This window comes from Oryctolagus cuniculus, chromosome 4 (assembly GCF_051225735.1).
Source record: "Oryctolagus cuniculus isolate XC-2025 breed Fujian yellow rabbit chromosome 4, ASM5122573v1, whole genome shotgun sequence".
Classification (NCBI taxonomy): domain Eukaryota; kingdom Metazoa; phylum Chordata; class Mammalia; order Lagomorpha; family Leporidae; genus Oryctolagus; species Oryctolagus cuniculus.
In genome coordinates this window covers 11497751-11511492 of record NC_142870.1, presented here as the reverse complement: position 1 = coordinate 11511492, position 13742 = coordinate 11497751, and the positions used below count along the sequence as shown (strand labels likewise).

The window sequence follows — 13742 nt, the reverse complement described above, 5'->3', positions numbered from 1 at the left end:
CCATATGGGATGCCCACACTGCAGATAGCTTTCCCTGCTATTCCAAACGCTGGCCCCAGGAAGGTGGCTTTTTAGTACAAAATTAAAGCTTCCACTATAACCTGTGACTCCCTCTGAGATGTTCCTTGACTCAGCAGGGAGGAGATTCTAGTATGGAAGATAAACCTCGGGAGGAAGCTCAGGGGAAGAAGACACATCCGATTATAAATCAGCAAACCTCAGACTATTGGAAAAGGGGTACTGATGATATATATTTGAAAACTGACCAAGTGAACATTGAGAGGGGCTTAATATCATTGGTCAACTGGAAATAATAGTTCCAACAATGTGATAGCACTAGCCACACACAAAAAAGCTAAAATGGGGGTGTGTTAGTAAGCTATTTGCTAGTACAACTAAAATATCGGAGACAAGGAAGTACTCATGAAGGATGATGGCTTATTGCAGTTCATGGTTCTGACGTTCATCCTCCAAGCCCTGCTGGCTCCCTTAGTGTGGCACCTGATGAGGGTGGAAGGCTTACAGCACGCGCCCAATGGCATGATTATATGGTGCACCAGGCAGCAGAGATAGGGAGCAAGTTAGTCACCTGCCGTGTGTGGCCTCTCCTTTTAAAGCCACCGTGACTCCATCATGGGGCCCCACCCTACCAGCCAAGTCTAATCCAATCACCTTCTAAGGCCACACCTTCACACATGGTAATTAGATTAAGGTTTATCATTGAACCTTTGAAATAAGACTGGGGAACAAGAGACTTTGGGGGGCACGCAAACTGCTAGTATCAGAACCACAATGGGGGAACACTAGGTGCTGACAAGGCTGTGGAACATTACTCTTGTATCCCACCCGTGGGGAGAGTAAACCGGTCCAAACACCAGGAGGAAGTTGGGCGTTACCTTTTCAAAATATTTTTTTTAATTTAAGATTTATTTTTATTTATTTTGAAAGTCAGAGTTACAGAGACAGAGAGATCTTCCACCCCCTGGTTCACTCCCCAGATGGCCACAACGGCCACAACTGCCAGGGTCAGGATGAAGCCAGGAGCCAGGAGCTTCTTCTAGGTCTCCCACATGAGTGGCAGAGGCCCAAATACTTGGGCCGTCTTCCACTACTCTTCCTGGGCCTCTAGCAGAGAACCGGATGGGAGGCAGAGCAGCCGGAACACCAACCAGGGCTCATATGGGATGCCGGCTCTGAAGGTGTCAGGTTTTACCTGCTTGCCACAATGTTGGCCCCAGGCAGTAGCTGTTAAAGCTGAACACAGGAGGGCCGGCGGTGGCTCACTAGGCTAATCCTCCGCCTGTGGCGCCGGCACACCAGGTTCTAGTCCCGGTCGGGGCGCCAGATTCTGTCCCGGTTGCCCCTCTTCCAGACCAGCTCTCTGCTGTGGCCAGGGAGTGCAGTGGAGGATGGCCCAAGTGTTTGGGCCCTGCACCCCATGGGAGACCAGGAGAAGCACCTGGCTCCTGGCTTTGGACCAGTGCGGTGCGCCAGCCGCAGCGGCCATTGGAGGGTAAACCAACAGTAAAGGAAGACCTTTCTCTGTCTCTCTCTCTCAGTATCCACTCTGCCTGTTTAAAAAAAAAAAAAAAAAAAAAAAAAAAAGCTGAACACAGGAATACTTGATGGTTCAGCAATTCCACTCCTACATGTGACAGAAATGTGAATAATGTGAACATAAATTCATCAAATATGCAGGTACGAGAATGTTATTAGCAGCAGTAATCATAGCCCTAGACAGAAAATACCCAAACTGGCATTAGTAGAGTGGATACAGTGTAGTATATGCATATATGGAATGGTGATCTACAAATACTACAACGATATGCATCTCACAGAAGTGTGAAAAACAAAGCCAGACACAAAGAAGTACGTCTTGCAGGATTCTATTTTCATACAGCTGAAAATAGGCAAGACTAATTAGAAGTCACAGTGATTTCCCTTATTACACGTGTGAGTAGATGAGCAATGGCTAGAAGTTTCTGGAATGTTGGTAACTTTTCTTTACCTGAGTGGTGGTTTTGAGTTTTTTTTTTTTTTCTTTTAACTCTTTCTTTGAGAAGCAGAGAGAGGGGGAGAGGGAGAAGAGGCAGAGAAAGAGAAATCTCCTATCCATTCATTCACTCCCAAAATGCCTGCAAGAGTGGGGCTGAGCCAGGCTGAAGCCAAAAAGCCTGGAACTCATCCAGGTCTCCACTGTGGGTAGCAGGGACCCAACTACTCGAGAACCATCACCTTCCAGGGTGCACAACAGCAGGAAGTGGGAATCAGGAGCCACGACGGGGTCTGAAACCCAGGCACTATACGTGATGTCTATGGGTGTCCCAAGCGGTGTCTCAATCTTTGTGCCCAACCCCAACCCCTTCAGGTTTGTTCACTTTGTGAAAATTGTAGTGGTGGGGCCCGTGCTGCTGCGCTGTGGGTTATGGGCAACGCCTGCCATGCTGGGATCCCATATGGGCACTGGTTCAAGTCCCACCTGCTCCACTTCTCATCCAGCTCTCTGCTATGGCCTGGGAAAGCAGTAGAAGATGGCCCAAGTCCTTAGGACCCTGCACCTACATGAGAGACCAAGAGGAAGCTCCCGGCTCCTGGCTTTGGATTGGCTCAGCTCTGGCCATTGTGGCCATCTGGGGAGTGAACCAGTGGATGGAAGCTCTCTCCCTCTCTCTCTCTGCCTCTCTGTAACTCTGACTTACAAACAGATAAGTAAACCTTTTTTTTTTTTTTTTCAAAAGGTCTACGGCAGGGTAAAGTAGGTTAATCCTCTGCCTGCAGTGCCGGCATCCCACATGGGCGCCAGTTCTAGTCCCAGCTGTCCCTCTTCCAATTCAGCTCTCTGCAATGGCCTGGGAAAGCAGTAGAAGATGGCCCAAGTGCTTGGGCCCCTGCACCTGCATGGGAGACCTGGAAGAAGCTCCTGGCTCCTGGCTTCGGATCGGTGCAGCTCCGGCAGTTGTGGCCACTGGGGAGTGAACTTATGGATGGAAGACCTTTCTCTCTGTCTCTACCTCTCTGTAACTCTTTCAAATGAATAAAATAAATCTTTAAATAAATAAATAAAATATTAAAAAAGGTCTATGACAAATTTAAGTGAAATCACAGTAAAACCTATAAGCTGACAGAAAGTACATATGGACACACACACAAAGCATGGGTGAGAACAGCCAAGAAAACTCCAGGAGGGAGGGACCAGCTGTTACTAATTACTACCTTTTCCTATAATAAAATATTGTACATACTCGAGTAAAATTCTATGTTTAAAATCATAATTAAAAAACTGAGGAATATTTAGAGATTATGAGATCTTCGAAATGGTAACCTTTCTCCTTTTGAACAGTTGGCTTACTTAGTATCTTGGAACTTGAATCCTCTGACTGAAATAACCAACAGAGCTGGTTAATACATGCCTCCCCACTGCTACCACAAGTGTGATCATGTTTCTCTCCTGTTTACACAAATAGGACCATGGACATGTACAATGAAAGGTAAAAATCCTCATAACCTTAGTAAAACCTTTTTCATAACTCACATGACCTTTTGTCTTTATCGTTATAAAATAGTGGCTGTTCACTCACTGAATCCAAATACTACTAATCCATTACCAACTGCACAGAGGGACCGCCCCTTTAAGGGACTCCTTTGTCATCCTTGCTATTTCCAAGTGCTTTTAGTGTCTGACACGTTTTGATTCCTCACATCCCAAGATATATATGAGGTTACATCAAAAAGTCTGGAAAAATGGAATTAAGATATTACGGGGATGGGAGTTGTGGCATAGGGAGTTAAGCCACCCCCTGGGATGCCCACAACCCATATCTGAGTATTTGGTTTGAGTCCCAGCTACTCCACTTCTGACCCAGTTTCCTGCTTAATGCATCTACGAAGCAGCAGATAACGGCTCCAGTACCTGAGTTCCTGCAAAACACACGGGAGACCTTGAGGAAGTCCCTGGTTCCTGGCTTCAGCCTGCTGCTGCAGCCATTTGGGGAGTGAAGCTGGATGGAAGGATGGAAAAATGGAAGATCCGTCACTCATTCTTTTCTTTTCTTTTTATTTTATTTTATTTTTTACAAATCTATTTATTATTTGAAAGGCAGAGTTAGAGAGAGGAAGAGAAGGAGAAAGAGACTTTCATCTGTAATGGCCAAGGCTGGCCCAGGTGGAACCCAGGAGCCAGAAACTCCATTCTGGTCTCCCACATGAGTGCAGGGGCCCGAGCACTTAGGCCATCATCCGTTGCTTTCCTAGTCACAGTAGCGGGAGCTGGATTGGGAGTGGAGCAGCTGGAACTCAAACTGGTGCTCACTTAGAAGATTGGTGTTGCAAACTTGCTGCACCACCTCAAGTCCACTGTTGTAAGAGAATCTGGACTTCCCACTTGATGGTGGGTGGAAGTGCACTACAGGAGGAAGGTCCCAGCTTGTATGGAGGCAGTGAGGAGTTCTATTGGCAGAGCAGGTCTCTGTGGTCTGGGGAGCCCTGCACACTCCTTTGCGTGTTGTTTGTTTGTTTGTTTGTTTTTAACAGATTTACTCATTGGAAGGAGTTAGAGAGATCCTCCATCTGCTGGCTCACTTCCTAGATGGCTGCATTGACCAGGGCTAGGCCAGGCCAAAGCCAGGAGCCAGGAGCTTCATCTGGGTCTCCCACATGGGTAGCAGGGGCCCAAACACTTGGGCCATCTTCCACTGCTTTTCCCAGGCCATCTGCAGGAAGCTGGATCTTAAGTGGAGCTGCCAGGACACCAACTAGTGAACATAGGATGGTGGTACTACAGATGGTGGCTTCACCCGCTATGCCACAATGTTGGCCCCTCGACTCACTACTTTTAAGGCTAGAGTTTATTATTTGCAATGAAAATAGTGACTCTAAGAGTCCCTTGCTGTTATGTTTAGAATTCACTAGAAGGGAGATTTGAACATGGCTTCTAGGTCTGCAACCACTGAAGTGCACTAAAGCTCAGGCAGGGCTGTCACACCACTGTGGCCGCTCAGCTGTGTACAAGGGCTGTGCCCTGCTCATAAGAAATGTGGTGCTATAGGCCTTGACCTCCTCGTTCCAGATGGAAAACTGGCATGACAGGGAAATAGACACAGTTCCATTACCCCTCTTTACCCACCTGGTGAGTGCCCTAGTGCCCCGTCCCTCCCCAACAGCACCCTCCACACTTCAGTATTCCAATTATCAGCATTCTTGATTTCTGCCCAAGCTTTGTTGAATAATCAATTATAATAGTTTTTTAAAATTTTATTTATTTGAAAGGGAGAGCTACAGAGAGGCAGGGACAGGACTTCCATCCCCTGGTTCACTCCCCAGATGGCTGCAACAGTGGGAGCTGTGCCGATCTGAAGCCAGGAACTTCTTCCAGGTCTCCCACGTGGGTGCAGGGCCCAAGTCCTTGGGCCAACTTCTACTGCCTTCCCAGTCCATGGCAGAGAGCTGGATCGGAAGTGGAGAAGCCGGGACTTGAACTGGTGCCCATATGGGATGCTGGCACTGCAGGCGGCGGCTTTACCCACTATGCCACAGCGCTGGCCCCAGCTGAGCAGCAAGAACAGGAGTGGCACAGGTGACAGAGTTGGGCATCTCCTCATCATTTCTTGCACCTTTTGACTCAGGCACATTCAGCAGCCATGGCTTCAAAAGCATAAGAATTAACAATTAGAGAATACATGACTTAAAAATTGAGGTTGTATTGGTCAGAAAAGGAAGACAAGACTCTAAGTGTTAGTATCTTCTTTGGCTTTAGTGAAGGGAATTCTGAATGACCAGCTTGATGGTGGATTGTGAATAAGAAAGGTAAAATACGAACCATCACAGATGATATTTGTAGTCTTAGATTTGCTGCACTAGTCTTGTTTTTAATAAATGTATTTATTAAAAAAATGGCCAAGGGGGTAAGGGTGAGATCTTTTTTTTTAAAAAAATATTTATTTGAAAGGCAGAGTAGCAGAGAGAAGGATAGGGAGGGACAAAGAGAGATGTTCCATCTGCTAGTTCACTCCCCAAATGGCTGCAACAGCTAGGGCTGGTGTAGGCCGAAGCCAGGAGCCAAGTATCTGGGCCATTCCACTGCTTTCCCAGGCACATTAGTAGCCTTTTGGGCCAAGTCCACAATAAAACAAAACAAAACAAAACAACAAACCACTACCAAGCAAATAGTCACAATTCTTTCAAAACAGCTCCACTCTGGAATTAGGCTTTATTCCTCTTTAACCCAACAGATCTTGCCATTTTCTCCAAGCCGCACAGCTCCACAGGCCACCAGGTGGAGGGCTACAGGAAATACTTTATGTTCTGCTAATTTTACTCTTTCAGACAGAGTTGCAACAGTGTCACCCCTTTTCACGGGAACAGCTTCTTGTAAAATAATTTGTCCGGCGTCTACATCTTCCTGGAAAAGGAAGCAGAGATGTTGAATATCACCTTCTAGCCAGTGCACTTGCATCCAGCCACTGCTACTACTTTGGTAAGACAGACAACTTACCGATACGAAGTGCACGGTGCAGCCGGTGACTGTGACTCCAGCTTCCAGAGCCTGCTCGTGGGCATTCGCACCCTTGAAAGAAGGGAGTAAGGATGGGTGGATGTTGAGCATTTTCCCTAGAAATCAAAAAGCACAGTGATCAGAATTTATTTATTTTTGACAGGCAGAGTTAGACAGTGAGAGAGAGAGACAGAGAGAAAGGTCTTCCTTCCATTGGTTCACCCCCCAAATGGCCACTATGGCCAGTGCGCTGTGCTGATCCGAAGCCAGGAGCCAGGTGCTTCCTCCTGGTCTCCCATGCAGGTGCAGGGCCCAAGCACTTGGGCCATCCTCCACTGCCTTCCCGGGCCACAGCAGAGAGCTGGCCTGGAAGAGGAGTAACTGGGACAGAACCGGTGTCCCAACCGGGACTAGAACCCAGGGTGCCAGCGCCGGAGGCGGAGGATTAGCCTAGTGAACTGTGGCACCAGCCGAGTGATCAGAATTTTAAACATTCCATGATAATATATATTTTCCTGTCCAGAATCAGAAGAAAAACTGAAGCTGGATTTCTGGGATGGATGTTTTCTTTGCCAAACACAAAAATGAGGTAAAGGGAAATATAGTTCCAGGGGCCGGTGCTGTGGCGTAGCAGGTAAAGTCACCACCTGCAGTGCTGGCATCCCATATGGGCACCAGTTCGCATCCCGGCTGATCCATTTCCAGTCCAGCTCTCTGCTATGGCCTGGGAAAGCAGTAGAAGATGGTCCAAGTCCTTGGGCCTCTGCACCTACGTGGGAGATCTGGAGGAGGCTCCTGGCTCCAGATCGGCACAGCTCCGGCTGCTGTGGCCAATTGGGGAGTGAACCAGCAGATGGAAGACCTCTCTCTCTCTCTGCCTCTCCTTCTCTGTGTAACTCTGACTTTCAAATAAATAAATACATTTTGGAAAAAAAAATATATCTAGTTCCTATCCAGGAGGCCCGAGCACCAGCAAGTACTTGCCTTGCACAACCAAAGGCATGGTAAAGAGGTGTCCACAGTGATGGGAAGATGGAGGGGTCTAAGCTGAATGGTAGGGCTCATCAAGAAAATTCAGTGTTGCTGGCATTTGCAATGTGTTTATGTGTTTGACTTCTGCTTTTAACAGCCAGGTCTAAGTCAGACTGAAGCCAAGAACTCCAATGATCATGGTCTCCCATAAGGGTGGCAGGTGCTCAACTCTTTGGGGCCATATTCTGCTGCCTTCCCATGTACGTTAGGAGGAAGCGGGATTGGAATTCAAGTAGCTGGGACTTGAACCAGAACACTGATAATGGACTGTTGGCATTGTAAGCGGTGGCTTCACTTGTTTCACAACACTGGTCCCTATGTTCTTGACTTCTAATCATAAAGTGATGTGTTCACCAATCAGATGCTAGATTAGTTAGTTCTTCGTGCCTGTGTCACCAAAGGCACAAGTGCTTTATGGTCAACCAAGAAAATAAAAATTCTTTGGAAGGAAATGCATTTATTGCCCAAATATGTGCAAAAAAGGGAAAACAATGCAACTAAAGCTTTTGGGGGACAAAGTAGTAACACAACATAGCATGTGTTTTTTGTCAACAATGCTTTCCTTGCCCTCTCTGGCAACAGTCTCTGCTTTCTACGGAGGGGGATGGACTCCTCATTTTGGGATATAGGAAGTCACTTTCTCTTGCTTCCATGCAAGCATAAGAGGAGTTTCCAAACATTTACTCAGAAGATGAAATATTATCTTTGCAATAATGTGAACAAAGTTAAGCTCTATTAGAAACAGTGAGGAATTACAGCAAGTTAAAGATAATTAGAAGACAGCAGATTAATAAATCATCATTGGGCTACTCTTTTAGGTAATGAAAAGGAAATTAAGTTATGGCCTATGTTAAAGTAAAATATCATAGTAAATATTTCACTACTGAGACTGGCTGTCAAGTTAACCATTCTGGAATCCATTTTCAGTTGACTACTCAATGTGGTATCAAATAATTTTTGCTTACCATTCCATTTTCTAACAAAGGGACCAGAGAGAATTCTCATGAATCCTGCAAGACAGACTATGTCTGTGGAGAACTCTTCAAGGACTTGGTCAACTGCATTGTCAAATTCTACACGATTTTTATATAATTTATGATTAATTACCTGTAATAAAGAAAAGCACAACTTTTCAACAGATTAGCAAAATAGGCTAAAACTCAACCTTTACATAACTCACACTTCACTTTCCTATGAAGGCATGCCTGACAGAGAGAGATGAGTAAGAAAGAAATAATGAACTAGAGGCAAGCCTAGCATTCCCTAAAATGCAGAAGTCCAAGAAAGTACACCACAGATCTGGGGCCTGTGAGAGTACATGAAGAGCTTAATCACAGCCCATGGAAAGAACTTTGCCCAAGGAACTTACTCTGGTGGGAATACCAGCTCTTTCTGCTTTCTCTAAGCCCGCCACCGCAGCTTTATTGGAAATGACAACAACAATGTGTGAGGAGCTATTTGGATCCTGAGTACTGTCTATGAGTGCCTGGAGATTTGAACCTGAAAATGAAGAAAGACACAAATGAGCTCACACTTCTTAAAAAGAGACAGATGCTATTCTGAACATAGGAAGATCAAACTTTCTGAATCAATGTCTTGGGAAAGACTGGTAACATTTAGAAGGCTCTTAAACTCCCTTCCTCTGGGATAATGAATTAATAGGCTGTGAAAAACACAGGTATTCCTGGCTCTAGGAGATACAACTGCTCCTGCAAATAACATCTTACAATCCCAGCATTGCAGTAGAAACACCATAACATGATTTTAACACTGACTGATGAGGAATAAGCTGCTTAATTAAGGAAAGAAAACTGACCTTCTCAGGAAGAATAAATCCTTATAATACTTTCTTTGCTTACCATCGACTTGAGCCTAAAATATATTGAAACCTTAAAGTCAATTTGCAAAATGATTTCACCTCTGGGTATATAAACTAAAGAAATAATCAGATACACACTTAAAAAATACATACTGTGTACTTATAATAACATTCACAGCGATGCTGTTTACAATAGATGGGAAAATGCTACATCCATCTGGGAAAATACAATCCTCTGATTACTGTACTCCTGTTACAAAGGTCAAACGTAAATTTTTATTCTTAAAACTAGTAACAGTTAAAAAGCTGCAACTGTCTTAAGACCTTCCTACAAAGTTATCACACAAAAGAGACTGGGCTTTCTGCCCTTTCTGTCTCTTCCGGTTTCTCTTTAACCATGCGTCTCTGCTTTTTTTTTCTTTGGGAGTGGGGTTACATTCACGGGAAGGCTGGAAAGGCGAGGGATGCGAGGATCCCCTGCTCAGAGAGAATCTTGACAACCTGAGTACTCGTGTCCTTCTCTTGGAGGAGAGGCAGGAGGAAGAGGAGAGCACTTACAGCTTCACAGTGAAGAGAAAGCCACATCTCACCTGTTCCGGATATTAAGACAGCCACTCTGGCCTTGGTGGGTTGGACGGAGCAATGATTTTTCAGGGAGCTGTTTTCCATTACTGAGCCATTCATTTGCATGGCTTCAGCCAGATTGTTGACTTTCACACGAGGGGAACCTTCATTTCATGAAGAACAATTGTGAATTATAAGGATAACAGAAAGAAAAATGCTTTATGAAAATCTTGCAATACTGTATTTTGTTCTGAAAATAAGATAGGCAAGGACTAAATTAACAGGTTTATCACTTAACATTACTCATTCACAAAGATGAAGGTGAACGCATGCAGTCACCTGCTTCAACCGAGAGCTACAGAACAGCTTGTCAGAAGCTTACGAGGCTGTCACTGCCTGCCAGCATCTGTCCCTAATCCCTGATTAATCCTCCCAGTGAGACTATCCACAAGTGTCACAACCTCCTGGCACGGGGCTAGGCTAGTGTTCCAGGAGGGTCACTCAAAGACACGATTCAGGATGGTAAGAAACAGGTGGTTTCTGGTTATAAGGGGAGCTGAAGGGCGTTATCCTTCTGGTCTTTGGAGGACCTGCCTGAAGGCTACACAACAGAAGAAATAAAGACAAATGCAGGCAAATAAAACAAGCTCTGACATTTTTAATTAAGCTGATCTGCCACTGCCAACTTCCAGCATTTCTAGCAGAGGCCTAACTAATACCCAGGGCTTACCCGGATGCTCATTCACTACTCCCTGAACTGGGCTGCACCAGAAAGTGGAGCCGTGAGGTCTTGCAAACAGGGGGATCACTTTAGGAAGTGACCCTGTGGGGTGTAGGTGTGCACTAGACAGAGGTGTCAGAGCTCTGAGGCAGAAAGAGAAATGTGCTCTAAACGGGGTGCGTTCTGTCATGTTACAGGGGTTAACAACGACAATGGCTGGAATAATAGGTGGGCAGAGTGTCCATGAGGTGGGGTTCAGTTACACTGAAGATTAGACATATAAAAACAAAGAATGACTACCTTCAGGACAAGCGACCACACTGCCAATCACCCAGGCTTCTTCCTGGTGCTGCCGAATGTCCCTCAGAATCCGCTCTGTCTGATCCTTTGATACCACGAGGGCAGCCCCAACCCCACAGTTAAATGTTCTGGCCATCTCTTCTTCAGAGAGCTGCCCTTCCTGCTGTAACCATGAGAAGATCCTAGGGATCCTCCAGGTCCGGGCATCTGCAACAAGCAAGAATTGTCTGATTAGCTTCTTGGCTCCTACAAAAGTACAAAGTTACACACATATGGAGACAGAAATTACAATCAGGCTTTGCTGTTTCACATAGGACTAAAGTATAACTGGCCTTTCAGAACTTCTCTTTTTGGTGGGAAGAATACTTTTTTTGTTTAAAATATTTATTTATTTATTTGAAAGGCAGAGATAGATAGAGATAGAGATAGAGATAGAGAAAGAGAAAGAGAGAGAGAGAGAGAGAGAGAATCTGCTATCCACTGGTTCATTCCCCAAATGACTACAATGGCCAGGGCTGGGCCAGGCCGAATCCAGGAGCCAGAGCTTCTTCCAGGTCTCCCACATTCATGGCAGAGGCCCAAGGACTCGGGCAATCTCTACTGCTTTCCCTAGCACATTAGTAGAGAGCCAGATTGGAAGTGGAGCAGCTGGGACTCAAACTTGCGCCAGTATGGGATGCTGGCAATGCAGGCAGAGGCTTACTTAATCTATGCTACAGCACAGGTCTTGGGAGGTATACATTTGTTATCTTAGAAATTAAGAACCTTGTTTGTTGACAGGCTCAGTATTCACAACTGAGTGAGGTTTTCTGCTATGTGAACTAACTAGACCCTCAGAAGTCCCCTGATGGATTAGATGTGTGACCTTCAGTAAAGGATGGTTTACCACCTTTCCGTGAATGGTTAGCTGGGTCTTGGTGATGACCAAAATATACTCTGTATGATGTAAAACTAGGTGGCTTAGAGGAGATACATACACAATTCAAGAAAAGTCATGCTTCAGAAAAGGTTTAAGTTCAACATGCTGTGTATACCTCTGATTTATATTTAAAAATTTACTTAAAACATCTTTGAGAGGCAAGAGAGAAAGACAGACAGATAGCGAGGGAGTGAGCCAACTCTCATGGCCAGTTTCTCCCCAAATATCTGCAATGCTCACAGCTGGAGCAGGCTGAAGCTGGAAACCCCCACATAAGTGGCAGAAGCCCAATTACTTGAGCCATCGTTGCTGCCTTCCAGGGTCTGCATTAGCAAGAGGCTGGAATCAGAAGACAGAGCTTGGCATAGAACTCAGCACTCTAACATGGGATGTGGTATATTAACTAGCACCTTTCCTGCTATGCTAAATGCATACTTCCCTAATTTTTCATGATTTTTTTCCAAAAGTTAGAGAGAATGAAAGACAGAAAGATAGAGAGATTCTGTCCACTTCTTCACTCCCCTCATGTCTACAAGAGCCTGGACTGGGTCAGGCTGAAGCCAGGAACTCCACCCAGGTCTCCCACGTGGGTGGCAGGGAGGATTGGACTAGTAGTAGCCTGGACTGGAACCAGCACTCCAATATGGGTTGTGGGAATCCTAAGTGGCAGCTTAACTTGCTGCGCCACGATGCCCACTCCACTGGGAAATTATGTATGTGATCTTCCTCGGTTTCTATTCCCTCAAGTCAATTCTTATTAGTTGACTATGATGGGTAGAACAGTTCCTCTGACTGCGTCTCTATCCTAAAAAGCAGAGAGAAAAAACCCTGTCCTTCACTCTGTCACGTGGCTAAATTTTTCTACTTTCCCTTTCACCAGTAAATGTCCTGGAATAGGCATCTCTGCTCAGTCTCTACATCTGTCACCCATTTCCACACAAGAATCGGTTGGTGGTCTCTCTCCAGTAGGCTGCTTTCCGGGAAACTCTGCAGTACACATTGGCCAGTTTCTGGTCCTCCTAGACCTCTGTGCTGCTGAGCAGTGCCCCATCCGAATCCCTTCACTGGGCGTGACGATGGTACGCTGACATGCTTCATCCCCTGCTTCTGACTGTGGGATGACCTTCTGGCCCCTCCCCTCTCTTGGCTACAACTATTACTATGTGCACATGACCACCCAACTTACTTGCAGTCTGCTTTTCATTTCTGCTCATAAACACTGAAGATGTAAACAATCGTATGCTCACTTTCTACTCCAAACCTACTCTTTCCCCTCAATTAATGACGTTACCATCCACTCCCCTATTTAACTAGCAACGCAGGACTTCTTTTCCCTTCTAAGCATGAAATGATTCTCAAATCTATTTTCTTTTTCTGTCATGCTTCAGGTCCTCTGATTTCCTACGTGAACTACTTAATAGCTTTACGGCATGAGGGTTCATGATAGAACTTGAAGTTACCAACACTCTTTGAAGATCTGCACAGAGCACTGATTTTAATTTTTTCAAGAATTATTTACTTGAAAGGCAGAATGTCAAAGAGAGAGGGAGAGAAAGCGAGAGGGGGAGACATCTTCCGTTTGCTGGTTCACGCCCCAAATGCCCACATTAGCCAGGGATAAGCCAGGCTGAAGCCAGGAGCCAGGAACTCCATCCTGGTATACCATATGGGTGGCAGAGACTCAAATACTTGGGACATCTTTGGCAGCCTTCACAGGCAGATTAGCAAGGAGCCGGATCAGAAATAGAGCAGTCAAGACTTGAACCAGTGCTCTGATATGAGATGCTCACTGCAGAGCACTGCATTTTTACATTAGCCAATCGCATAGGAAGATTTTCTGCCTTACAAATGTGGATAATAAAGCAAAGTGGTAGGGTCAGGACTGTGGTGCAGTGGG

The 13742-nt window shown here is 45.5% G+C and overlaps 1 protein-coding gene across 5 annotated transcripts in view; it reads right to left on the bottom strand.

Annotated features, from left to right (window-relative positions):
* Positions 1-5235: 5235 nt before the first annotated feature.
* GART (phosphoribosylglycinamide formyltransferase, phosphoribosylglycinamide synthetase, phosphoribosylaminoimidazole synthetase) overlaps positions 5236-13742 on the bottom strand; it is a 32854-nt gene continuing 24347 nt past the window's right edge. For 4 of the 5 annotated variants that reach the window (XM_008274927.5, XM_089330326.1, XM_008274928.5 and 1 more), the window contains exons 17-22: positions 10927-11133; positions 9932-10069; positions 8892-9022; positions 8488-8629; positions 6491-6606; positions 5236-6397 (exon numbers count right to left, since the gene is read on the bottom strand). In XM_008274927.5, the coding sequence (XP_008273149.4) occupies positions 6206-6397; positions 6491-6606; positions 8488-8629; positions 8892-9022; positions 9932-10069; positions 10927-11133 (926 nt within the window). In that variant the 3' untranslated portion in view covers positions 5236-6205. 5 annotated transcript variants of the gene reach the window in all.